Raw genomic sequence first — 24837 nt, forward strand, 5'->3', positions numbered from 1 at the left:
GGAAACACACCCACACCCACACACCCCCTACACACCCACATCCCTACGCACTCATCCACAAGTGGGATATGCACCTATCTCCGGATTTTCAAACATTCAGCACTCACAATTGTGGCCAGATTTTCAAAGAGCTCAGCTCCCATTCAGGCATCTAAACAAGGCCCAGCTTTTCCAAAGCCACTCACTATGCAGCAGCTCTTATTCTGACACCGAAAGCCAGATTTTCAAAAAAGCCCAGCACCGAACATTCTTAGCCCTTTTGAGAAATTTGGCCCCAACAATAAGTGACAAGCTCTTGAAAAGCTGGCCCTGAACACTTTTGATAATCTGGCCCTAAGCATCTATATACCAGTAAGACTCTTTTCCCCACTTTCAAATTCCTGAGATCTCAGTGTAGGCTGATTTATTCCTCTCCCAAGGAAAGCAGTTTTCTGCAAGGATCATGTCATTTGCAGAGCATATGGCAGAAGGGAACCTTAGTTAAAGAATGGTGAGCTAAATTACAATCCCCTTTGCTTTGGCAAGGACATCAGGTGGATGCCTTTATGATGAAGTGGGTTTCTTGCAGTCTTTTTTTTTTTTTTTCTTTCATCTCAGGGTTCCAACAGGTGTTTCCTCCAAGGCATATATGTTTCCTATAATATTGGAATGAAGGGAGATGTCACCCATGACAGCTTGTGTATATAGATGATGGTTTTATTATGATAGAAAACGGGTGCACTGATTGATTGGTAGAGCTGAGTAAAGTAAAAAGAGCTTGTGAGAAGACTGTCTCCAACTTTCCAAAATACCATTTAATCACTGGCTGGGACATTCATTATCTGGGCAGCAGGGAGGAGGCCTTGAATACTGGGGAGGAGCAGTATGGCTAATGGACAAAACTGTCTTTATTTGGCATCAGACTGTACAGAGACACTGGAGAGATTTAAAGGGACGCAGGTTTATTTATTCCCCTGGATATATCAATTACTGTAGACAGTTCTGTTTAGACAGACAATCTCCCTGTCTCATAACACTAGAACAAAGGGAGAGAAAATAAAATTGGAAAGTGAAAAATTCAAAACTAATAAAAGGATTTTTTTCCCATGCAACTTGTAATTAGACAGTGGAACTCACTGCCACAGGATGTCATTAAGGCCAAGAATTTAGCAAGATTCAAAAAGGGACTAGACATTTACATGGTAGCAATAATATCTAGAGTTTTAATAGATAATAATAATTAAATTTGGAAGAGATATAAGACCTTATGGTTCAGTGTTTAAGCCAGTCTCTAAAGTGAGACCATCACAGAGGGCAGATTATCCCATATCTGCCACGGGTGAGGGTTCTTGCACTTTCCTCTGAAACATCTGGTGCTGGTCCCTGCTGGACTGTGCTAGCTAAGAGGGAACAGGGTTAAGAAGGCACTGAAGTTCTGCAATGGAGCCAGCTCTCTGACTTCTGATTAAAATTAAACTCAGCATGTGTTCTAATGTCTTGAACATGTCGCAGAAAAGGCTTGTGGGCTGCTTGGCAAGCTGCAGTCATTACAGCTTTGCTCAGTGCCATTAATGGACCCTTTGTGGCTTTTATATTTTGTGTTGGTCTTGTGATGGGTGAATGTTTATAAAACCTGGAAACATGTTAATTTAAAAAGAACAAGGCAACCCATTCTAATGAGGACACCCTGGGGCTTTGTTATTACTTCCTTAGGCCTGGTCTACACTACGGGATTAATTCGGATTTAGCAGCGTTAATCCGAATTAACCCTTCACCCGTCCACACTACAGAGCCAGTTAATTCGAATTAAAGGGCCCTTTAAATCGATTTCTGTACTCCACCTCGACGAACGGAGTAGAGCCTAAATCGATTTTGTTAATTCGAATTAGGGTTAGTGTGGCCGCACACCACCGAATTACTGTGTTTAAGTTAATGGGGTAGTGTGGCCGCACACCACCGAATTAATGTGGTTAAAAACCGAATTAAGGTGCTTAGTGTGGCTGCGCACAATCGAATTTATACAACCTGTTTCCCAAATTCGAATTATCTAAATTCGGATTAATCCTGTAGTGTAGACATACCCTTAGACTAAGGTTGGTGAGCTAGCAGCAGCCAACTGGAACTTCCAGCCTGGTCTTTGATGAGGTCTCCTGTGGAAAGAAACAGACTCAGAAAGGCCCTGCAAGCCTCATAAAGGAATGTCACCCTTTCCTTTCACACCTCCCTCCTGCCCCTGCAACACCCTCCCATTCAGTGAACCTCACCTTGCTAATTCTGTTTGTGTCAGGTGAGAGATTACTGACACATGGTCTACACCAGCAAGGTATGTCGGTTTAACTGCGTTGTTCACCATGAATGATGTAGTGATACCAACCTAATTCCTGGCGTAGACTGCGCTATATCAATGGGGCTGGGAGCTTCTCCTGTCGACATAGCTACCGCTTCCTTGGGAGGTGGAGTACCTACGCCAGTAGGAGAAGCCCTCCAATCGGCATTGGTAGCGTCTTCACTGAAGCACTACAGCGATGCTGCTGCCTTTTAAGAGTAGACAAGCCCTAAGACGTAACATATGAAGGGCTAGTACCTCGGCTGGTGCAGGCTCATGTAATTCTATGGAAGCAATGGAGCTATGCCAATTTATGCTAGCAGAAGATCTAATCCCGTAGGTGGTTTTTTTTAATTCCCCCATTATTGTGGTCATTACAGTCATAGGGTGATCAAGTAGATTTTGTACCTGACTTGGTAAATGTTCTTGACAATTGTTCAATGTTGATTTTACCCCAACTTTAGAACCAGAGAAAATCGTTCTGAGTGAATTATTTATTCAACACATTTCACCTCTTTTTCTGTTCAAGAGTTGGCTGTGATCAGATAGTGATTTTCTCATAATTATCTATCATTCAGAAGTATTCTCTAAATAATTCTTGAGGTCAGAAACATCACAACAATTTGGCATTCAGAATTTAACCTGATTGGATATGTAAGTCAGATGGTCTTGTTTCTGCTCCCTGATTAGATGAGTAGAACACTTTGAAGCACAACTACATATTTGAAATTTATTTTCTGTCAATACTCTGCAACATTGTCCTGATCCAAAACTCATCGAGTCAATGGAAAGGTTCCTGTTGATTTCATTGTGTTTTAGGGCTAGACCAGGGTTGCATAAAAATCGCTCTTTCCATGAACATCCCTGCTGATGAACTCGATGCTTAGAGTATTCAGGGGAAGCAAGCACGAAACAGCCACTAGAACCATCCATATAATAATTCAAAGAAATATTTGATGAATATGTTTTCCCTGCATTCGCTTGGCTCTACACAGCACATTAACAAGAGGATTCATCTAAATAATACCCTCTTGTGTTCTCTAAATTGCTCCACCATCACTGTAGCCATGTACCAGCAGGGACAAGACAGGACTCTTGTGGGTAGTGTACAGCTCCATACAACTGATCTGCCTTGCTACAGTGGGACTGACTAGCCATGAGTCAGACAAAGATGGGTTCTTGCCAACAGGTACAAAGATCATTTCAATGTGGCTAAACTGTCAGCATGACTGCAATGTAGCTGATCAGTTGCTCTGTCTATTTAGGACAGCAGCTCTCGTGATAGAAGAGGATAGAAATGCTTTGCTGGATTCAACAGGAATGTTCCACTGGTGCGAGGCTGTCCCATTGGAACAGGCTATCCTGGTAGGTGTGGTGTCATTAGCTAGGCTGTATGGAACTGTTATGACTGCTTCAGGGGAATGCCTTTTTAAATATCTAAGGGCTCTGCTGTCTGCAGAGGTTGGTACCCACGGTGTACTCAGTGCCAAGGACACATTCACACCTGCACTGTTCACTCACTCACTTTACTTGTGTTCTTTCTTGTTCTCTTCGGGATACACTTTGCCCTTTAGACACTGATCTATGCTACGAGAACCTGAGGGAAGCTCAGAGAGGGGTTGAGCCTCAGGGACAGGTGGGAATGAGAGTGTCTGGAAGCTGTACCATCCATGAGGGTGGTTCCATCTGCTCCTGCTGGTTATTATTATTAGTATGACAGTAGCATCTAGAGGCTACAACCAAGACAAAGACCCCATCATGCTAGGCACTGTACATGTACACAGCAGGAGACAGTCCCTCTCCCAAAGAAGCAACAAGGAGTCTGGTGGCACCTTAAAGACTAACAGATTTATTTGGGCATAAGCTTTCGTGGGTAAAAACCTAACTTCTTCAGATGCATAGGACGAAGGTATACTCAACATGCAGAAGACAGGCATAGGAGTGTTATCCCCATTTTACGGATGGGAATCTCAGGCTGAGAGCAGCTAAGTGACTTGCTCAAGGTCATACAGGGTGTCTGTGGCTGAGCTGGGAATTGAACCCCAATCTTTCTAGGGCTATATGGGGGGCACAGAGAGGGGGCTCTTTTTAATATATCTCTAATATAATACATAATCGTTCTCTGGCAAGGCCTTTCCTATGCAGCAGGACTTGAGGGCGGGGAGGCAGCTGGTTCACTAGAGGGTCCTGGCAGGTAGGCAAAGGGGAAACTCATTTTCAAATATTTTATTTTTAAAATGACTTAATTGCAAATTTAAAGACTTTCTGTGTTCTGATTTTACCAGTCTGGGAATCTTTAAACTTTCTTTTTTTTTTTCCTTTTTCTTTTTTTTTAGTTCATTTATTTACTATAAGTGTTAGTCTTTTAAAAGAACAAAATTCCATTTAGAAATGGCAGGCGGTGCTCTGAGCTGCCAGGATGCTGAGAGGAGGCAACCAAATCTTGCAGTGAGGTGATCAAAGATTTCATCAGACATACAGAATGTTCAAGCTGTTCCGCCAGCTGGGAGACTTGCAGCAGGTTGGAATTCATGCTGCTTGAAATGCAGCATCCTCCTTCTGAGCATGTAAAAGGATCCTAAAACCCATCAGCCTCCAAAATAGAAAGGGATAAATATCCGAAAGGCCTGGGGGCTCAGGTCAGATAACCCAAGTGTAGCATTTTCAAAAGCACCTAAGTCACATTTTCAAATCCTTAGCGTATGTCTACACTTGGGGCTGGGGCTGCAAGAAGCCTGAGGTGCTAGCCAACACAGCTACGTACCTAGCGTCTCAGATGGATATGTACTGGGGTGGTGAGCCGCACCCGTTACTCATACTATGCTCTTTTTAGTGCACTAGCACTATCAGAGCTAGCACCAGTATGATTCTTTAAGCTGGGAATTACACCTCAAGTTTGTAGACTTGTTTCTCCAAAATGACATTCCAGTCCCTGTTGCTCACTTATTATACCAAACTTGCTCCTGTTGATCTAGCAATTGCATATTTCCTTCTGCAGATTCCAGCCGCCATAGTTTTTCCAATTGTTCCTATAAAATACACTATATAATAGATTGTGTTTTTTAATTGTTTAGCTCCATTCAACAAACTAATCATTGGACTTAAGGCATGTTGCATTAAATACAGCTGAAGGTTTCATTATTCAATATAAACTAATGCAATTAGTTAGAGACAATCATTTAATTTAGTTATGATTGTAATATCTTATCAGGAAAGTTTCCTCTGCCATAATGCTTTTGTTTCTCTGGGAAGAAAAGCGGTTGGGGAAAGAATGTTATGAGGACTTACTAATTTGACACCTCATTGGCTATGTACATTGACAGCTCTCGACTGGTTAATGTGGACACATACCATGTACCAATCAAATAAGGCTTCCTCAGTCACATCTCATTACTCGGCACCTCGTCATGCAGAGAGGATGATGCAAACAACGGTGTAGTGCGTCACAAGGAAACATGATGTCACAGAACCAGAAATGCAAAACCCAAATATACATCTGGTCAAAAAATAGGGAAACAAATTCCATAACATGATTGCTCTGCCTCTCCCCTGATCTTTGTGATTTAAATGAGATGACAATGATTAACCATGTCTTCCTGTGCATTTGTACCTTGCCTTGCACAATGAGGCCCCAACCCTGAAATTAATAGTAAATACATTACTGGATAAATATGATCCTATGCAAATAACAAATTGGCCAAAGTTGTTGTTATTATTAACCCTATTGACTGCTGTAGTGCCTAAGGACCAAGCAAGAATGGGGGCTCATGCACAAACACAGGGTAGCAAACACAGCATGGGGAACATGGTATAAAACACAAGCAGAGAGAACAGTGTGCAGGCAGTAGGTGTCATGTTAGTGCTACAATTTAATGTATGTATTTATTTCTTTGGGGGTGGGTTTGGTTGGGAAGATATCAGATAAATGGACAGAAAATAAGGGAGCAGGGATGCTGAAGGGAAAGGGCTTGAGGGGGACACAGATGAGAGGGGCAGTAAAGCTGAGGTGAATTGACTGTGAGGGAGGGGAACAAAGAGGGTTTAAAATTGTGTATGGACACCACTGCTCTCTAATGGAGGGACTAAGAACTGCTCCACTGTGCATTGTAGGCCCTATACTGCTAATAGCTTGCTCCAAGCAATACTGCTCTGTGCTTCTGGAGCAAGATAATTGGAGTTCTAATCTCACCATTGCAATGAAGTTCTGATTAGCCATGATATGGAACACACAAAACCTTAGCACTGTAGGAGCAGCCAGTGCAGTAAGGGTGGAGAGTGTCCCTTTAAAATCCAGAACCCTGGCTGAGCACAGCATAGGAATGGGTTCTAATCTGGTGTCTGGGTAAAATTCTTCTGTTTGCAGCAATCAGCCTGTGTTTTCTGACAGGAAGTTGCAAGCTTCATGGAATATACTGCTCATGTGTACGGAGAGGAGCACACTTCACAACAATGTATGTGTGGGTGGGGGGGAGAGATTTTGACCACAACTTCAAGGTGAACTTTCAACACTTAGTGAAAAAGTGCCTTGTATCTGTAATGTCCATGCACAGCTAACAGGACCTTACTTTTTAAAGGCTCACCAGAAAGACTCATAAACACAACACTGCCTGGTATTTATTTTACTGTCTTAGAAGACTGTAGGGCTCAGCAGATACTATTGGGATTTGAATATGTAGCTTGCCTCACCCTTGTAAGCTATCTTCTCCGCTATGTTGTATTCCTGCCACTGAAACTTTAGGGGAGTGAGTTTGGACTCAAAGAACTTATGAGGAATTGTTTCATTTTATACAAAGTCTGATTCTATGGCAGGGGTGTTATCCAGTAAGGAAAAGGTCCAAGAAAAATGTAAAAAACTAGCAGCTTGGGGGCTGTTCTGTTTTAACTTAGAAGCACCAGGAACAAACTACTTCAACTCTGCATGATCATATCGTGGTTTGTGTCTTTGGAGATACTAACTCAACATTGATTGGGCTGCGGAACTTTGTGATGCCTTTACGAGCCAGTAACTTCACTTACGAGGAGCTGAAAGACATTGTCTTTGTCGGGTCTCTGGAATATATGAAAAGAGAGTGGAAATTTATCCAGAATTTCCCAAAGCTGCTATTATTCCCGGTAAGAATTTCTCTGTTCAGTCTCTCACTTTCTCTCTGTCTCTCTCTCGCTCATACACACACTCACACCATTTTTAGACCATTTTAAAGTTCAATATGTTTTTAGTAACCATGTGCAACACTCCAAATTTGACACTTTCCCCTTATGATGGGACTTTGCTTCTTTTGTTTTCCACTGGATTTTCCTTCTGTAATTCTGTATTCTCATCAGGGATGGACAAATCCATTCAGATCCAGCAAGAACTTAATTGATCCTCTGCCCGAAACTTGAACCTGAACCCAAAACTTTCTTGACAAATTTTCACTTCTCTGAAGTTTGTTTTCTTTTACGGGTGCCTCTGCACTCTCTGGTTTCCTGCAGAAGTACAGAGAACCTGTTCCCCACAAGAAGTGGGAAAGTATCCAAAATTTCACAAGAGAAGCTCAAAGCTTTTGCAGTTTCTACTTCTGTTTCTGGACCTTCACTGGTGAGAGGAATGTTGGAGAAGTTTCTGAAATTTGTTTGCTTATCTGAACCAAACCTATGACCCTTTAATGTTCAGCCTTCTCTCAGTCTCATACTCCAATTATCTGTCCTTTTTTACTAGGGCAGCGCTCTCTCCTGTGCAGACCTGAGGGCAGTTAACATAAGGTACTGCACCATGTGTACCATCCTGTCTTCTAACCTGAGGGCTTCCACCAATCCAACTCTGGTGGACACAGAAAGCATCTTAGCCACTCTTAACATCCGGTCCATGCAGTTTAAGTGCAGCTCAACTGCTGGAGGTAAGAACTTCTCAGTTATGTAGATGAGCATCTTGATGTGATGAAGCAAGGGAAAATAAAATAATCTCTGTCTCCTCTCTCAAGCAGCAGCATTAGAAGAGGAATATTTCAGTTTACTTCTGCGTAAACCTTGGCAGAGGACAAATTGAAACTAATCTTTCATTGAGAGGGGTCAGGACTTTGCACTAACACCAGCCACGATGGTAACATGCACTTTTTGTCGGCAATTTTAAGGTTTTTCAAGGTCCGACCAGTGACGGATTGTAGGTTGAAACTCTTGCCACAATCCCTGTCCTGCTTTGTCCAACATGAAGAAATAAAAAATGCAGCCACTGCCCTCTGCCTGCCTTAGTACTGGTGTCAGATTTGGTAGTAATCAAGGGACACAAGGAAGCAGTTCCCACTATCTTGCAGCTTTGAGGTGAGGGGCACCAAGTAAGAGCAACTCCTTAGCAAGGGTCAGGGAGAATAGGAAGCTGGCTACTCTCACCAATGGGCAGTGTGTATTGGGAGATATACCCACTACCACTGCTAGGAACAACCATAGAGGCATAGGTGTCCCACAGGCCATCCTTTGGTTGCTAGGAAACCCCTGACGTAAAATAATTGTAAAAAAAAAATTAAAAACAGAGAAAGCTTAAGTAATGAGGTGAATCAGGGAGTGGGGAAGGACACTTTTCTGCTTGACAAGCAGGTGTTTAATGGGAAGGAAAACCAGTAGGTTTCTTGGACCTATTCTCCTCGTGCTCAGAGAGCCACCCAGCGTGTTATAGCAAAACACGACAGAGTCAAACTGAAAAATTTTATGAGGAATCATCTGTGTCCTCTCTCTCTCCACCACCCGCTGGGCATTGCCCCCTATTTACCACTGCTCTGGTCACTGACCTATCCCTCCAAAAGATAAATACATCAATGACTCTTCCAATTTCAGAGTAATACTTTGGGTTTCCACCTTCTGAGGATGGGAAATGGGGGGTGAATCCATGCTTACTTCTGAAGCATTAGTAGCTTCAGTTTTGTTTGCAAAAGCCCATGTGAATGGAGCTAATGGGCAGTGGTAGATGGCAGATGCATTGCACACTCCCTAACCTTCAACACAGGTAAGAGATTTGTATGTTTCCCCATGGGGGATTTGGTGGGGGGGGCGGTGTTTCATCTAAACAGCCGTTGTAGCACAGAACTGCCATGGAAGCAAAACATCCAGTCCAGCAGAATATTTATTGCATCTCTCTTCCTCCCTTCATTTGGCAAAGGAGCCAAGATTTGTCCTCCTCTTGGGAAAAGAGAAGTATTAATTAACTGAAAACGGGCTGAGAAATATATGGCTCTCCTAAGTGTTTTCCCCATACTTTATTATCATTCACAAGGCTTTTAAAACAATGGCTGTGCCAAAGGAAAGATTAGAGTAAGGCAGAGACACGTTTTTAAATAATAAATTGACAAAACAATATGAATATAAGATTAGAAAAGAAGAAAAAGTGACTAATAAGGTAGGTTTGAGTAAGAGGTACATGTAGCTGAAACAGATTAATTAGTTATAAAGCGATTTGTACATAGATATAAAGTTAGATCCATAGTTATAGATCTATATATTCATCATACAGATAGATATAGATACTCTGTGTGTGTGTGTGTGTGTGTGTGTGTACACACACACACACACACACACACACACATTTTAGAGAGATACAAACATTATATATATATAATGTTTGTATCTCTCTATCCATAATAGACAGATATAGCTACTGTACATACATCTTTGTACGTACATATGGCGATAGATAGATAGATAGATCTACAGGAATAAAAAGACATTTCTTTCTATCGATCACTGGCTCTCTTCTCTTCAGCATTTTTGCCTTAATCACCAAAACTTGTGATAAGCAGAATCCAAACCCCTTACCTGCAATAACAATAATAGAGAAAAATAGAAAAACAACCTTTCCCACCCCATCTGGGCAGTTTCCTCAAGTACATTTTTACCCACTTCTTTTGGAAATACTTCTATAGCTTTGTCCATCAGAAGATTTCAGAGCCCTTTACAAACTTTAATTAACCCCAACAAGCTCCCAGGCCACTGTATTATCAATGTTTTACAGTTCTTTAAACAGTTCTTTAAACTGAGGCATAAAGAAGTTAGGCAACATGGCCCAGGTCCTCAAGGTATTCAGGCATTGTGGGCTAAATACCTTTGTTGATCTGGGCCCATGCCAATGGTCACACATCATGTCAGCAACAAGGAAGGAATAGATCTCAGATCCTCAGTCCTCGGCTTTAACTACAAGACTATCCTTCTTCACACCATGTAGCTTTCCAACAATTCTGTTGGGAGATGGACAGATGACAAGATGATTTGTTCCATGGAAGCAGAGCATGTGAAATAAGATGCCTCTGATTTCCTCATTCATTAAAATGACCAAGAGGGATGGAGGGAAAAAATCTTATATCATGGATAATGGAAAAACTCAGTCAATGCTCAGCTCCAGAATAGGAGAAGCAGGGACACTGACAAGAGTATAAAGAATCAGATTGCTTCTCTGGGGAGGGAGAAAATGGCTAGTAGTTAGAGCATAGGAGCGAGAGCCAGGACCCCTTGGTTATGTTTCAGAGACGGAGTCTAGTGTACTGGTCAGAGATAGGACAATTAAAAATCAGGGCTTCTGGGTTCTCTTCCTGACTCATGGATAGAGTGTGGGTTAGTGGTTAGAGCAACTGAGAGTCAGGGCTCCTGGGTTCTATTTATGGGTTTGGGAAGGAGTGGTATCTAGTGGTTAGAGCAAGAATCCTGGCATCAGGTCCATTCTTATCCTTACCACTGACTTGCTGTGTGTCCTTGGGCAACTACCTAGCCATACTGCACCCCAATTGTTCATCTCTGTCATCATAGTTATAGGATTGTTGTGAAGCCAAAGTAATTACAGTTTGCAACATGCGTTGAGATCTTCGGCCAAGGAGCAATGTGGAAATGCAAATTATTCTTGTTTTTATTACTCATTACTGTGATCAGTTCTTTCTAAAAGAATAATTTGAATAAAAGGAAAGAGATTCTGTCACCACTGACTCAAACAGATTTGATATCTTCTGACAAAAGACAGAGCTCCCCAACATGATCCCTTTCTATCTATTCTAGGTTTTTCACTCAGGTATTTATAAGGTGCCTCTCTCCTAACTCACTTTTTAGTGAGTTCTGGATCCCTAAAGTGACTACAATCCCAATTTCATAAATCCTTGGCTACTCAGTTAAGGCCATTTCTCAGATTTACACTGTTTTCTGGGGACAGAAAAGTAGTATTCACTTAAAGGACATTATCATCAATAAATAAAAACCCTTTTTCCCGAGCCAGCCATTAAATCTGTTTAGTGATTCACCTTCTGAGTATAAATTAGCTCTTTCCTCTTTCTAGGTTCATTAGATGTGTTGTTAAAATAGCCAGCCCACTTTCTTCTTTGCTGCTGTAATTATTTTTAATTATAGGCCCAGATCCTTGCAGCTGGGTCCACCTATAGGAAGTCCCTGCTGATCCAACAAAAGATTGAGGCCATATTTTACACTACTATAGGGCTTTTCATATGAAGATCTCAAAACCGTGTTATAGACATTCACCCCCTAGGAAGAAGTAAATTATTATTCCACCCCATTTGCAAATGGGTAAATCAAGTCACAGAGAGGTTATATGGTTAGCCAGCAGGTTATGAACTAAGGTGGAGAGCGGTTGGAGTAGAACCCAGGTGTCCCAGCTCCCACTGCTATAACCACTTGAGTCACTTTTTCCTCTTAATTATTTTGTAGTAGTCCACCTCTGAAACGAAAATAGTGGTCAGTAAAGGCATCGGTGGTTAAGGGCAGGAGACACAGTAAAAAGATGTTACTTTTTTGAATGACTATTTCTTTTTAATAACCTCACATATAAAAATGAAAATTCCCAGCCTTGCTGGATCAGACAGTCCTGTACTCGAAAGCTGCCCTTAGGCTGTCTGAAGAGTTTAAGGGCCCACATTTTCAAGGGTCTCAGGCCCAGATAGGTGCCTACTAGGACTTTAAAAACCTGCTAAGTAGGTTAGGTGTCCAGCTCCCAGTGATTTCAATGGAAGTCAGGGTTCAATCCATGAAGTAACTAAGGTACCTACACGTTAGATATCTAAATCCCCAGGTGTGGCACCAAATCTCCTGCTTGGCTGCCACCTAACTTTGTAGGCACCTAAATTCACCCAGTGCCTAGCTTTCCTCGGTAAAAATTCCCTAAGTACCTAAGCTTTAGACCCTGGCATTCACTCACTGCTGCGCCACTGTCGGTGCTCTGCCACCTATCTCCCACCAAAACCTCAGAGTGGCTCCGGAACTGGGGGAAGATAGGCATCCAGCTGCCTAAGTCATGTGCAGGGCACAATCCAGTAGGCTGCCTCTCAGCACATCTACTGGATTTGGTCCCATTCAAAAGCCAGCTAGAGGAGGAGATAGTGGTACCCACTTTATAACTTTTAACTTATGTGGGAGACCCAGGTTTAATTCCCCCATCTGTCAACAGGGAGAAAGGATTTGAATAGCAGGTGTCCCACCTCTCAGGAGCTGGGTCTAACCACTGAGCTGTGGGATATTCTGATGTGGAGCTCCTTCAATGTCTCCTGCTGAAGCTGTTCCACTGTGGATAAATAACAAGTGATTGGAGTAGGGAGACGGGTCCTCTCCCACCTTCCAGGTGGATCCCTAACCACAATACTATAGGGTCATTCCCTCTTTCTCTCTGATTGTTCCACGGGAGGAGCAGGGCTTAGCACCTCTTCCCCTCCCCCGCATCTGCTAGCTTAGGCAGCTGCCTGCCTCACATGTTGGCTTTTGTGGATCACATTCTGAGGCATCTCTCTTTCCCTGTGTATTGTTAGTAGGGAATCTAGATGCCTAACCTGGCATTATGGATCACAGTTTTGTTCCTGTGACTTTCTAGGCACTTAAAAGTTAGGTGTTATAACATTCAGCATTGCAATGCCTAAGTCCCTTCATGGATCCTACCCTAGGTGGCTAACTTGCTTAGCCATTTTTGAAATTCCCAGTAGATACCTATTTGCATATTTAGATATCTAAATACCTTTGAAAATCTGGCCTCAAATGCAAGCTAGGGTTGATCTTTCCTTTCTCTACAAGCATTGTTACAGCAGGGCCACTGTGGGTGGTGCTGAAGGGCTTAAAAATCTTCTGCAATAAAATTCTAGCAGGTAGCTCCCTGCTGCTGAGATTAACTCAGGTGGCATTAATTGAGGGGAATACTTCCAGGTGAATAATGCTAGCAACTAAGGAACCTGATGAGGTCAGCTGGTGATCCAAATATAAATGAGGAAGGGGGTTTTCTATTCTCTGTCTCCATTTTGGTGGGGTGAGGGGGAAAAGAGATGAGCTTGTTTACTTGATTTAAGCCAAGTAAAAGAACTAGAAGGGAGTGGGGGAGAGAAAATAGTCTCCAGAGATAGAGGATGTCCAAACAGTTTGCCAAACTCAGCTGATGTGAGGCTGGCAAAACCATTCATTCAGGGGCTCTATATCAAAAGATCCCTGATCTTGCAAACACTTAGACGCATGTTTAAGTTTAAGATGCAAATAGTCCCATTGACTTTCTTGGGACCACTATGTTTTTAAAGTTAAATAGGTGCTTGGCCTAGACTAGGGAAATTTGCACCAGTCTATATACAACACTATAGTTGCACTGCTACAAACCCCTAATACATTTTTTTTTTTTAAGGCTTTGGAGGAAGGAGTGGATATATTTATAGGCAGCCATTTTCTTATTCAGTGATTTTTAATGTGTGGAGTAGGTCCCCACAGCACAGGATAGACACCTATAGTTATATTTTAGAAGCTTGAGATGAAAATAGTAATGTAGACCTGTTCCCCACTAAAAGCAAATCAGGGCTTCTACTGTTGCAACCCACCATGGTAAATCACTGGGATAAATTGCACTAGCTTGTACAAGCTCCATTTTATACCCGTGCAGCACATCTAGACTGGGGGTTTCACTGGCATAGCTTAACAGTTGCAAGACAAAATTAAAAAAAAAAACAAAACAGTGTAGACCGAGCCTAACTGTTCACAGAATTGGGGTCAGGGAGGAGACATGTAGAAGATAAATAGAGAAGCAGAACTAAAGCAAGTGCAGGGGAACCAATAACTAGTCCAAATTAGTCCATCTGAAATAAGTGGGATTGCAGCACACCCATGAATGCAGGATCTCTTTTTTAGGGGATGTGGGGTTCATACCAGAGAACCAATGACTGATGAAGACCTGTCCCTGGTATGACCCAGATTGATCTTGGGGACCAAGAGTAGAAAAGCATTGGCTGACAGTAACTATTGGTCTGGGAAATAGGAGGAGAGAGCATAGATTATGAAGATCTTTCTTTAACATTATCATAATCTGAGGAGCTAGCAAGTACAGAAGGGACCGATTTAAAATACCTGTTTATGTATGTTATGAAGCAGCAAACTTGGTTTTAAAAAAAGAGAGTTAAAAGCTGGAATTTTCTGTGCAATATTTATCAGTTGCTGATAGACTACTCAATTACTTGGCTGGACATCCAGTCACCTTATTGATCCTGATTCTCCATCATGCTAAACTTTGCAGCTGTAAATAAAACCACCCCATTTCAAATCCACAACCTTGCAACAGTTGGACATTTGTCATGATTTTGAGGCAGAAGTCCTAGGTTCCTCAAAAGTTAAGTGAACATTGCCTCTTACGTCAACATTGCAGCTATATGATCCGAGTCTGGAGTTTGTAACAAAGCCTGAATCAGTCATGCGTCTTGTGGCTTTGGATTTCATCATAAACATTTCAGAGAGCTCCATCTCAGCCCACCACGTCTCTTCCACACGTTACCTGTCCCCAGGGGTATACAACTGAAGATCTCTTAGTGAGCCAGACCCCCATGGAGGTCAACATTATTTACACCCACAGGAATGACCATTTATTAGGGTCAGCTTGAATGCTAAGGACTCCTAGTCTTTCCCTTGGAAACTTTTAGGTTTTCCAGTAATGCTGTAATTATCACCCTGTCATGTCACAAAGTGAACAGGTTGGCAAACCTAGGTACTGAACTAAATAATCTGTGGCATAATCTAAATATATAACAGTAATTAAGTCTGACAACTTAATATGCTATTGAAATTCAAATGTACAGTAGTAATCTACAATTAAGTAATCTTTTGTAATAGCACCCTGCCAGTTTGTAAGATTTCAGGTACAGTGCTGTGTACTGTTTGGTAGCAAAAATATTGACATAAGGAAAATGTATCCAGGCAATGATCTGACACACATTCAAATCAGCTACCACACTATGTGGAAAAATAGAATAAAGGCAATAATTCATTTTCAGGCATTTAGCTGATGTCACCAGCAGATGTTCAGAAATGCCAGTGCATGCCCAGGAGGTGCTTTTTGTGCTGCTTCTCTGCCCCACATTTCAAATGTTTTTGGGCAGTTCTGTCACCTGAATTTAGGAATTGTCAGGATAGATTAGACCAGTGGCCCATCTAGGACCATATCAGTGTCTAGACAGAGAGAAGGTTCAATGCATTTTACTTCCAGATCCCAGATAATACTTCTGTTATCCCTGTTTGTTCAGCCACTTTATATAGGATTTGTAAGAGAGACGATTCACTATCCAATATCCTGTCTCTGACTGAGACGAGACCCTGCTTTTAGTCAGAGTCCCTAGTACAGTTTGGATTCTGCCATCTTTACTTGAAATAATGCCTTACTCAATGAGTAGTCCAATTAATAGTCACCTACTCAGATATTACAGTGATGGGCACTAATATAAGCACTTAGATGTTGATTGATAGAACATAAGTAAGGGAGGCAGAATCAGATCCTATCCAAACAAGAGATGGGGAAAGCAGACAATCTAGCACAGTATCTGAAAACTGTCCTTAAATAAAATGGGCCTGGTTTTCCTCTCATTTCCACCGATGTAAATCAGAACTAACTCCTTGAAGGCATCCGGATAGTGTAAAATAAGAGGAGAATCAGAACTAATGTTTTCCAGGAGGCCTTCACATGTCTTGCTTAAAACACTGGCTTATGTCTTGAGTTCCAAAACGCGGGCCATTTTGCTTTCCCCTTTTTCACTTTTGCTGCACACATCCTATCCCATTTCTTTACAGCCTCCTTCAAGGGAAAAAAAAACCCTCGGAGTGCAAATTGACTCACTAGGGGCTTTGTGCCTAACAACACTATTACCAGCCCCGCTGCTCCTCAGAGGGTAATTATATTTTAGTTATGATGTCAATAAGCGGCTCCCAGGAGAGCTTTTCTTTTTTAATCCTTTGAAACTCTGAGTGAATAAAATGCAGCATGGAAAAGCAAACCAAGGCAAGAAATTTTCTATTTATAGGAAGTGCTTTGGGATTTTTACATGACAATGACATTTTTTTAGGCCTAGGTAAGTGCCTTTCTGCACGTGTCAGTCTCTGAACCATTGTCTTCCTGCCTTTACCTCTCTCGTCTCTCCCCGTGTTGTTGTTGACTGTTTCTGCAGAGGCAGTTGGCAGAGTGAGAACACCGGAGAATGAATCAGAGCCAAGTTATAAAAGGATCCCCGTCATCACAGAGCTGAGTAAGTTATTCTTTGGGAACAAATTTCACAGAAGTGATATGCGTACTGCATTATTTATTTACCCCAGGCCCCCTTTAAAATTCACAGACAGAAAACAACAAGCACTGCATGTCCAAGGAGCATTAAAAGGGTTGACTTAAATGTTAATGTGGTGGCTTTGAAGAAGTCGGGGGAAAAAACCTATAACAGAGTATTACAAAATCCCCAGTGTGTAGTGAGTCTATTGACGAGAGAAAGGATACCCTGGTGGCTATGCAACTGACCTAGACCTCAGGAGATGTCGGTTCAGTTACTGGTTCTGCTGCAGATTCCCTCTGGTACCTGAGCAAGTCCCTTAATCTCTCTGTGCCTCAGTTCCCCATCTGTAAAATTAGGGCTAGTAACACTTCCCTCTTTCATCTCATTTGTACTACACTGTCACCTAGAGGCCTCAGCCCACTGTTCAGAAAGACAATCCCTGTACCAAAGAGCATGCATGCAATCTAAGTACCGCCTGCCTCACAGGGATGTTCTGTGAAGATCATTCAGAATGACTGTGAAGGATTCAGACACTGCTGTGATGGGGTCCATATTAGTCTGGAGACAACTCGAGAGCTCAGCGCATTTTAGTATCAGACCCAGTGAATACGTCTGTCCTTCACATCCCATATTGTTCAGCCACTCTGGATTTCATTTATAACAGAGACAACCCACAATGCTTTTTCATGCTACTCTTGGCAGTTTCATCTTCATCCCCTGGTGATTACATACTAAATCCATTAATTAGAAACATGTGCAATGATTAACTGATTACTAGTAATGTAGCAGGCAGTGTGACACCAGAGTGGTATGGCTGGGCTGCTAGTCTCCAGGGATGCGGATGTTTAGTTCCATTTAGAATGCTGACACAAGGCAGTACTCATCAAATTAGCATAGTGTGTTGCTAGGCGTTCTGACTGGGCCCTGACTCCCTCAGCCACTGTTTTGTTTGGCACGATCCTTAAAAGTGCCAGGTGCACTAACAACTCAGTGACAGTTCTGTCAATTCCAGATCCACCCTCCATTCATAACTGAGCCAGAACCAATGACCTACCCTTCCTTCTTGTCCATCTGTAACCATCTCTCAGGATCATCGCAGCACCGCTTATGGTAACCCTTTCAAAGCTGGATCCCCTGAGGCGGCGGTAGGAATGGCTGAGATGGTTTGAATAGGAGGTTTACTTGTTTGTCTGAGGTTTGACAATAATGTTGTTTTGTTTTATTTATTTATTTTTTATTTATTGTTTCTCCTATTTCCATGCTCCCCTGTGCTTCCCAGTTCCAGCTGGGGCAGGAAGTAAAAGTACGGAAAAGCTCCAAGGATGGCTGTGGTGGTGCTGCTTGTGACCTGGTAGTCATTACACTTGGAATAACTGTTAATGAAGAATCCGGAGACACATTAGAAAAATAACAAAATTTCTATTAGGAGATTCTATTTGGCTGAGCTAATTGAAACTGCACCAGTTGGAGAGAGAGAAAAACGTAGCTCTCCACAGAAACCTGATCCTCCCCAAAGCTGCCCAAGGTCCAGTGACTGTACATTCTACCCATATAGGTCTCCATCCCTATAGTATATTATCAGCTCACACCCATTAATTAATTTACCCTCGCAACACCCCAAGGTGTAGGGATGTATGGCTACCTCATCTTACAGAGGTAAATGAATGAATGAGTAAATGAATTCTTTGCAAAAGTCTTCACTGCAGAGGATGTGAGGGAGATTCCCTCACCTGAGCCATTTCTTTTAGGTGACAAATCTGAGAAACTGTCCCAGATTGAGGTGTCAATAGAGGAGGTTTTGGAACAAATTGGTAAATTTAAACAATAATCAGTCATCAGGGCCAGATGGCATTCGCTTAAGAGTTCTGAAAATACAAAATTGTAGAACTGCTAACTGTGGTATGTAACCTATCACTTAAATCAGCTTCTGTACCAGATGACCTGGAGGATCGCTAATGTGACACTACTTTTAAAAAAGACTCCAGAGGTGATCCTGGCAATTACAGGCCAATAACCCTAACTTCAGTTCCAGGCAAATTGGTTGAAACTATAGTAAAGAACAGAATTATCAGACACATGGATGAACACAATTTGTTGGAGAAGAGTCAACATGGCTTTTATAAAGGGAAATCATGCCTCACCAATCTATTAGAATTCTTTGATGGGGTCAATAAACATGTGGACAAGGGTGATCTAGTGGATATAGGGTACTTGGACTTTTAGAAAGCCTATCACAAAGTCCCTCACCAAAGGCTCTTAAGCAAAGTAAGGAGTCAAGGGATAAGAGGGAAGGTTCTCTCATGGATCAGTAACTGGTTGAAAGACAGGAAACAAAGGGCAGGAATAAATGGTCAGTTTTCAGAATGGAGAGGTGTAAATAGTGGTATCCCTTGGGATCTGTGGGACCAGTGCTGTTCAACATACTCATAAATTATTTGGAAAAAGGGTAAACAGTAAGGTGGCAAAGTTTGCAGATGATACAAATTACTCAATCCAAAACTGACTGCGAAGAGTTAAAGGGATCTCACAGAACTGGGTGACTGGGCAACAAAATGGCAGATGGAATTCAGTGTTGATAAATGCAAAGTAATGCGTATTGGAAAACATAATCCCAACTATGCATACAAAATGATGGAATCTAAATTAGCCATTACCACTCAAGAAAAAGATCCTGGAGTCATTGTGGATAGTTCTCTGAAAACATCCACTCAATGTGCAGCAGCTGTCAAAAAAGCAAACAGAATGTTGGGAGCCATTAGGAAAGAGAGAGATAATAAGACAGTAAATATCATAATGCCACTATATCAATCCATGGTACCTCCACACCTGGAATACTGCATGCAATTCTGGTCACCCCATCTTAGAAAAGATATATTACAATTGGAAAAGGTACAGAGAAAGGCAACAAAAATGATTAAGGGGATGGAACAGCTTCCATATGAGGAGAGATTAAAAAGACTGGGACTGTTCAGCTTGGAAAAGAGACAACTAAGGGGAGATATGATAGAGGTCTATAAAATCATGACTGGTGTGGAGAAAGTGAATAAGGAAGTGCATAAGGAAGTGCTATTTAACCCTTCAAATAACACACAAACCAAGGGTCACCAATGAAATGAATAGGCAGCAGGTTTAAAACCAGCAAAAGGATGAGATAACAGGCTCTGTGGATGAGGGGAAAGCAGTGGATGTGTTATTCCTTGACTTTAGCAGAGCTTTTGATACGGTCTCCCACAGTATTCTTGCCAGCAAGTTAAAGAGATATGGGCTGGATGACTGGACTATAAGCTGGATAGAAAGCTGGATAGATCATCGGGCTCAACAGGTAGTGATCAATGGCTCCATGTCTAGTTGGTAGCCGGTATCAAGCAGAGTGCCTCAAGGGTCGGTCCTGGGGCCAGTTTTGTTCAATATCTTCATTAATGATCTGGAGGAGACGTGGATTGCACCCTCAGCAAGTTTGCAGATGACACTAAACTGGGAGGAGTGGTAGATATGCTGGAAGGTAGGAATAGGATACAGAAAGACCTAGACAAATTAGAGGATTGGGCCAAAAGACATCTGATGAGGTTCAACAAGGACAAGTGCAGAGTCCTGCACTTAGGAAAGAAGAATCCCATGCACTGCTATAGACTAGGGGATAAGTGGCTAGGCAGCAGTTCTGCAGAAAAGGACCTAGGGGTTACAGTGGATGAGAAGCTGGATATGAATCAACAGTGTGCCCTTGTTGCCAAGAAGGCTAATGGCATTTTGGGCTGTATAAGTAGGAGCATTGCCAGTAGATCGAGGGATGTGATCATTCCGCTCTATTCAGCATTGGTGAAGCTTCATCTGGAGTACTGTGTTCAGTTTTGGGATGTGGAAAAATTGGAAAGAGTCCAGCGGAGGGCAACAAAAATGATTAGGGGGCTGGAGCACATGATTTTTGAGGAGCGGCTGAGAGAACTGGGATTATTTAGTCTGCAGAAGAGAAGAATGAGGGGGGATTTGATAGCTGCTTTCAACTACCTGAAGGGGGGTTCCAAAGAGGATGGATCTAGACTGTTCTCAGTGGTACCAGATGACAGAACAAGGAGTAATGGTCTCAAGTTGCAGTGGGGGAGGTTTAGGTTGGATATTAGGTAAAACTTTTTCACTAGGAGCGTGGTGAAGCACTGGAATGGGTTACCTAGGGAGGTGGTGGAATCTCCTTCCTTAGAGGTTTTTAAAGTCAGGCTTGACAAAGCCCTGGCTGGGATAGTTTAGCTGGGGATTGGTCCTGCTTTGAGCAGGGGGGTTGGACTAGATGACCTCTTGAGGTCCCTTCCAACCCTGATATTCTATGAGTCTAAGTACAATGCAGAGTCAACCTTTGGAATTCATTGCCAGGGGATGTTGTGAAGGCCAAAAGTATAACTGCATTCAAAAAAGTATGAGTTAAGTTCCTGGAGGATAGTTCCCTCAATGGCTATGAGCCAAGATGGTCAGGGATGCAACCCCATGATCTGGATGTCCCTAAGCCTCTGACTGCCAGATGCTGGGACTGGATGACAGGGGATGGATCTCTTGACAATTTCCCAGTTCTGTTCATTTCCTTTGAAGCATCTGGCATTAGATACTGTTGGAAGACAGGATACTGGACTAGATGGACCATTGGTCTGGCCCAGTATGGCCTTTCTTTTGTACAGAAGGAGATCTGAGGTATAGAGAGATCTCATGACTTGCTTAAGGTCATATAGGGAGTCTGGGGCAGAACCAGAAATTGACCCCAGCTCTCCTGAGTCCCAATCCAGTGCCTTAGCCACAAGACTATCCTTATTTACATCCTCAAAACATCTTATCTATGGTCCTGATGCTGCCTTATCACAGCTTAACTTCCCATAGGTGCCAGGAAGCAGCAGAAATCATGAAAGAAGATTGAGCTCTGAGGGTTCCAGCCTGATTTGATCAGTGTTCTGTCCCATGTCTTGGTACTGCTAGTTTGGAAGTGATTACAAAGCTTAGGTTTAGGGCATGATGCCTCACTTAGATTGTAAGCTCTTCGGGGCATTGACCATCTTTTTGTACAGCACCTAGCACCATGGGGTACTATCCATGACTGGGATTTCTAGCCAATATTGCAATAGAAATAATAATCAAATAACACCTGTCCTACCAGCATCTCAGACCTACGGACCACTCTGACACTTGAATTTCCCATAGTCATGCTTTGATATTCACTTGTGCTGTGGTTTGTGTTTTTATGTCTCTGGCCTCCCAGCATCTCAGAATGTATTGAGCAGGCTGCTATGATCCAGCCCCACTGAGGAGAGAATATGCTGTCAAGCTGATGGCTTGAGACAGGCAATGGACCAAGTGCACAATTCCCTCCAGGATTCCATGTGGCAGTGGAGGGGAAAACACCTGCAATCAGTTGACATGGCTTTGCACTGTAATCGTGTTAGATCTTTGACACAGTAACGAATTGGGGCCAGTCCCTTAGCACATGCTTCTCTGCCCCCACTGTGGCCTAGAACAGATTGGGACTCTGCAGACTCAGGGGTAAGGTAGGAAGGCAAATGCCCTCAAGAGTTTAAGACCTGAAAGCACAAAAAGAGCTGTCTTGCAAAAAGTCCGTCATATAGCCCTCAGTCCAGTGACGCACTTATGCCTGTGCCTACCTTTTAAGCACATGACTAGTTCCAAGCCAATGGAGGAATTACTTGTGTGCTTAAAGTTAGCCATATGCATAAGTGCTTTTTTGGATCAGGTCTGTGGCTAACCTCTGGTCACTGCTGGGTACGACATACCAATGTCAGCAATAGGACATCCATTACCAATGTTGCCATCTACCAAAGGCATCTTCTGGATACCAGTCACACACCGCTCAAAACCTGCCAAAAGAAGCATCTTAGTATCCCTTAATATCCTAGACCCTTAGTATCTTTGGGTGAAATCCTGGGCCAACTGAAGTCAATGGGAGTTTTGACATTAATCTCCATGGGGATGGGATTTCATCCTCTGTCTTTTAGATTGCCATCTCTTTTGGGCAAGGCTTGGCCTTTGCTCTATGTCCGTACAACACTTAGCACAATGGAGTCCTGACTGCGATGGCCTCTAGGAGCTGCCACAATATAACTGGTAAATAGTACATTCCTAGGCGCTCTTCAGTCGCCACCTGCCAAAGGAAGCCCATTACAGACTCCCAGCTCCCACACAGGCATAAGAAGGCATCAGCAGACCCAATTTCTACATTGAAAAATGCTCTCCAGGAACTCAGACCCATTGTATTAAAAGTAGCCAAGCCGTTTCCTCAGGATTCTCATCAGCAATATGATATCTCAATTGATTCAGCATTGCCAAGCTTGGCTGGCCTCTGCTGTAATTACTGTGAGATCATGATGATATCCCTGTGAAGTACTAAGCTTGCCCTCTCCTGGCACTTGCTGAGGCATGTTAGACCAAACCACGGGCTTTGCAGCGCCAGCATAGATCCTGAGTACCCACGAAGGAAATAGACATGGATATAGCTATTGGAGGATCATTCCCATATCTGGAGAGTTGTGTTACTGCCCTTATACTCTGATCGGCTGCTGCTTTTCCCTGACTTATGGGGACATGAGGAGGAGTATTCAAGGAAGGGAACTAGCCAAACCAGCCACCTCCCATCAGGCTGATCGAAAGCCCGTTGAAGTCAATAGAATGTCTCACTGAGTGAGTGGGCTTTCGTTCAGCCCCAGGAACTGGCTGACAGAACTTGGATTTCCAACGCAACAAACTTCTGATTTGCTCAACTACTCCCTCAAACGCAGGATGACTGGACATTCCTCTGAAGCTATGGCAGCTAGAAACCCCTAGCACAAGAGGCCAATAAGTGAAACAAAAAACATAGAAACAATAACAACCCCCCTAAATGGGAAAGAAAAAACAAAACAGGTTATTTCAATCTATGCTAGTATGTCCATGGTTTTTATACCCAGATTCTTAAGGGGCCATCAATGGAGCAACGCTGATTTATACCAGTTGAGGGTCTGACCCCCAAAATCTAGGTTTGGTTAAATTTCTGTGTACAGAATACACTGGCGTTATCATTCAGCAGAGTCACCAGGTATCAGAAGTCTTTCAACAGCAATGTGAAACTGGCCAATTTTAGTCATCTGCTATAAGTATCTGTTCAAATGCCTCCTAGCTCTGCATGGCACAAAATACATTAATCAGTAATCACAGAAAGGTTACTTGTTAAGGTTTTATTTTTAATGGAAAAAATGGGTTCTTGGTCTTCATTCCTTTGCTCATTCTGTCCCACTCCAGCTGTGTTTCTGTCATTCATCAACATTCTCACTGGCATCACTGGAATACTAGCATATACCTAGTGCATTCAGCAGCACAGCAGGTGCCTTCTGCCTGGATGGATTTACACGGTCTATTAAAAATAAAAAAGAAAGTTAAAGCAATGCCATTTTTTATTATGAGGATTTCTTCAAGAACTATCTGTTGGCTCTTAAATATGGGCAAGACTGACAGACGGCCTAACGTCCCACCATGTCCAATAACATAAGAACTGGTGGAGCAGGGGTTTCAAAAAATTAACTAGACACATTTAAACACACAGCAATTTTTTTCTTTTTTATGATTGTATAATTAACCAGTGGAACTCACTGCTACATGATACTGAGGCATTATGGGTAAAAGTTTCCAAAACATTTAAGTGACTGGGAAGCTAAAGTCCCATTTTCAAAAAGTGACTTGGGAACTTAGGAACCTAAGACTTAGGAACTAAAGTCTCATTTTCAAAAATGACCTAAGTCATTTGGGTGCTTTGGAAACTTTTACCCCATGTCACTAAGGTCTGGGTTCTTGGTGTGATAAGCTTTTGCCCCAGTTCACAACTGGTCAGGTTCATTAAACACATTTTTTTTCTCTTCTTCCTCTAAAGCAATAGGTTCTGGCTAGTGCAGGAGACAGGATAATGAGCTGGGTTAGATGAATCATTGTTCTGTTCTCATCCTGTATAGTAACTACAGTGTTTTTAAAATCTTTAGTGTTCCTTCTTTTATTTATTGATTGATTGATTCT

At 42.4% G+C, this 24837-nt stretch overlaps 1 protein-coding gene across 1 annotated transcript in view; it reads left to right on the forward strand.

Moving 5' to 3' along the window:
- KCNU1 (potassium calcium-activated channel subfamily U member 1) overlaps positions 1 to 24837 on the forward strand; it is an 85519-nt gene that overhangs the window by 52139 nt on the left and 8543 nt on the right. Inside the window, exons 19-22 of the mRNA XM_026657240.1 lie at positions 3571 to 3670; positions 7193 to 7417; positions 8004 to 8181; positions 16711 to 16788. Of these exons, the coding sequence (XP_026513025.1) occupies positions 3571 to 3670; positions 7193 to 7417; positions 8004 to 8181; positions 16711 to 16788 (581 nt within the window). The remainder of the gene's footprint in view (positions 1 to 3570; positions 3671 to 7192; positions 7418 to 8003; positions 8182 to 16710; positions 16789 to 24837) is intronic.

This window comes from Terrapene carolina, unplaced genomic scaffold (assembly GCF_002925995.2).
Source record: "Terrapene carolina triunguis isolate 2854851 unplaced genomic scaffold, T_m_triunguis-2.0 Scaffold53, whole genome shotgun sequence".
NCBI classification, from domain to species: domain Eukaryota; kingdom Metazoa; phylum Chordata; order Testudines; family Emydidae; genus Terrapene; species Terrapene triunguis.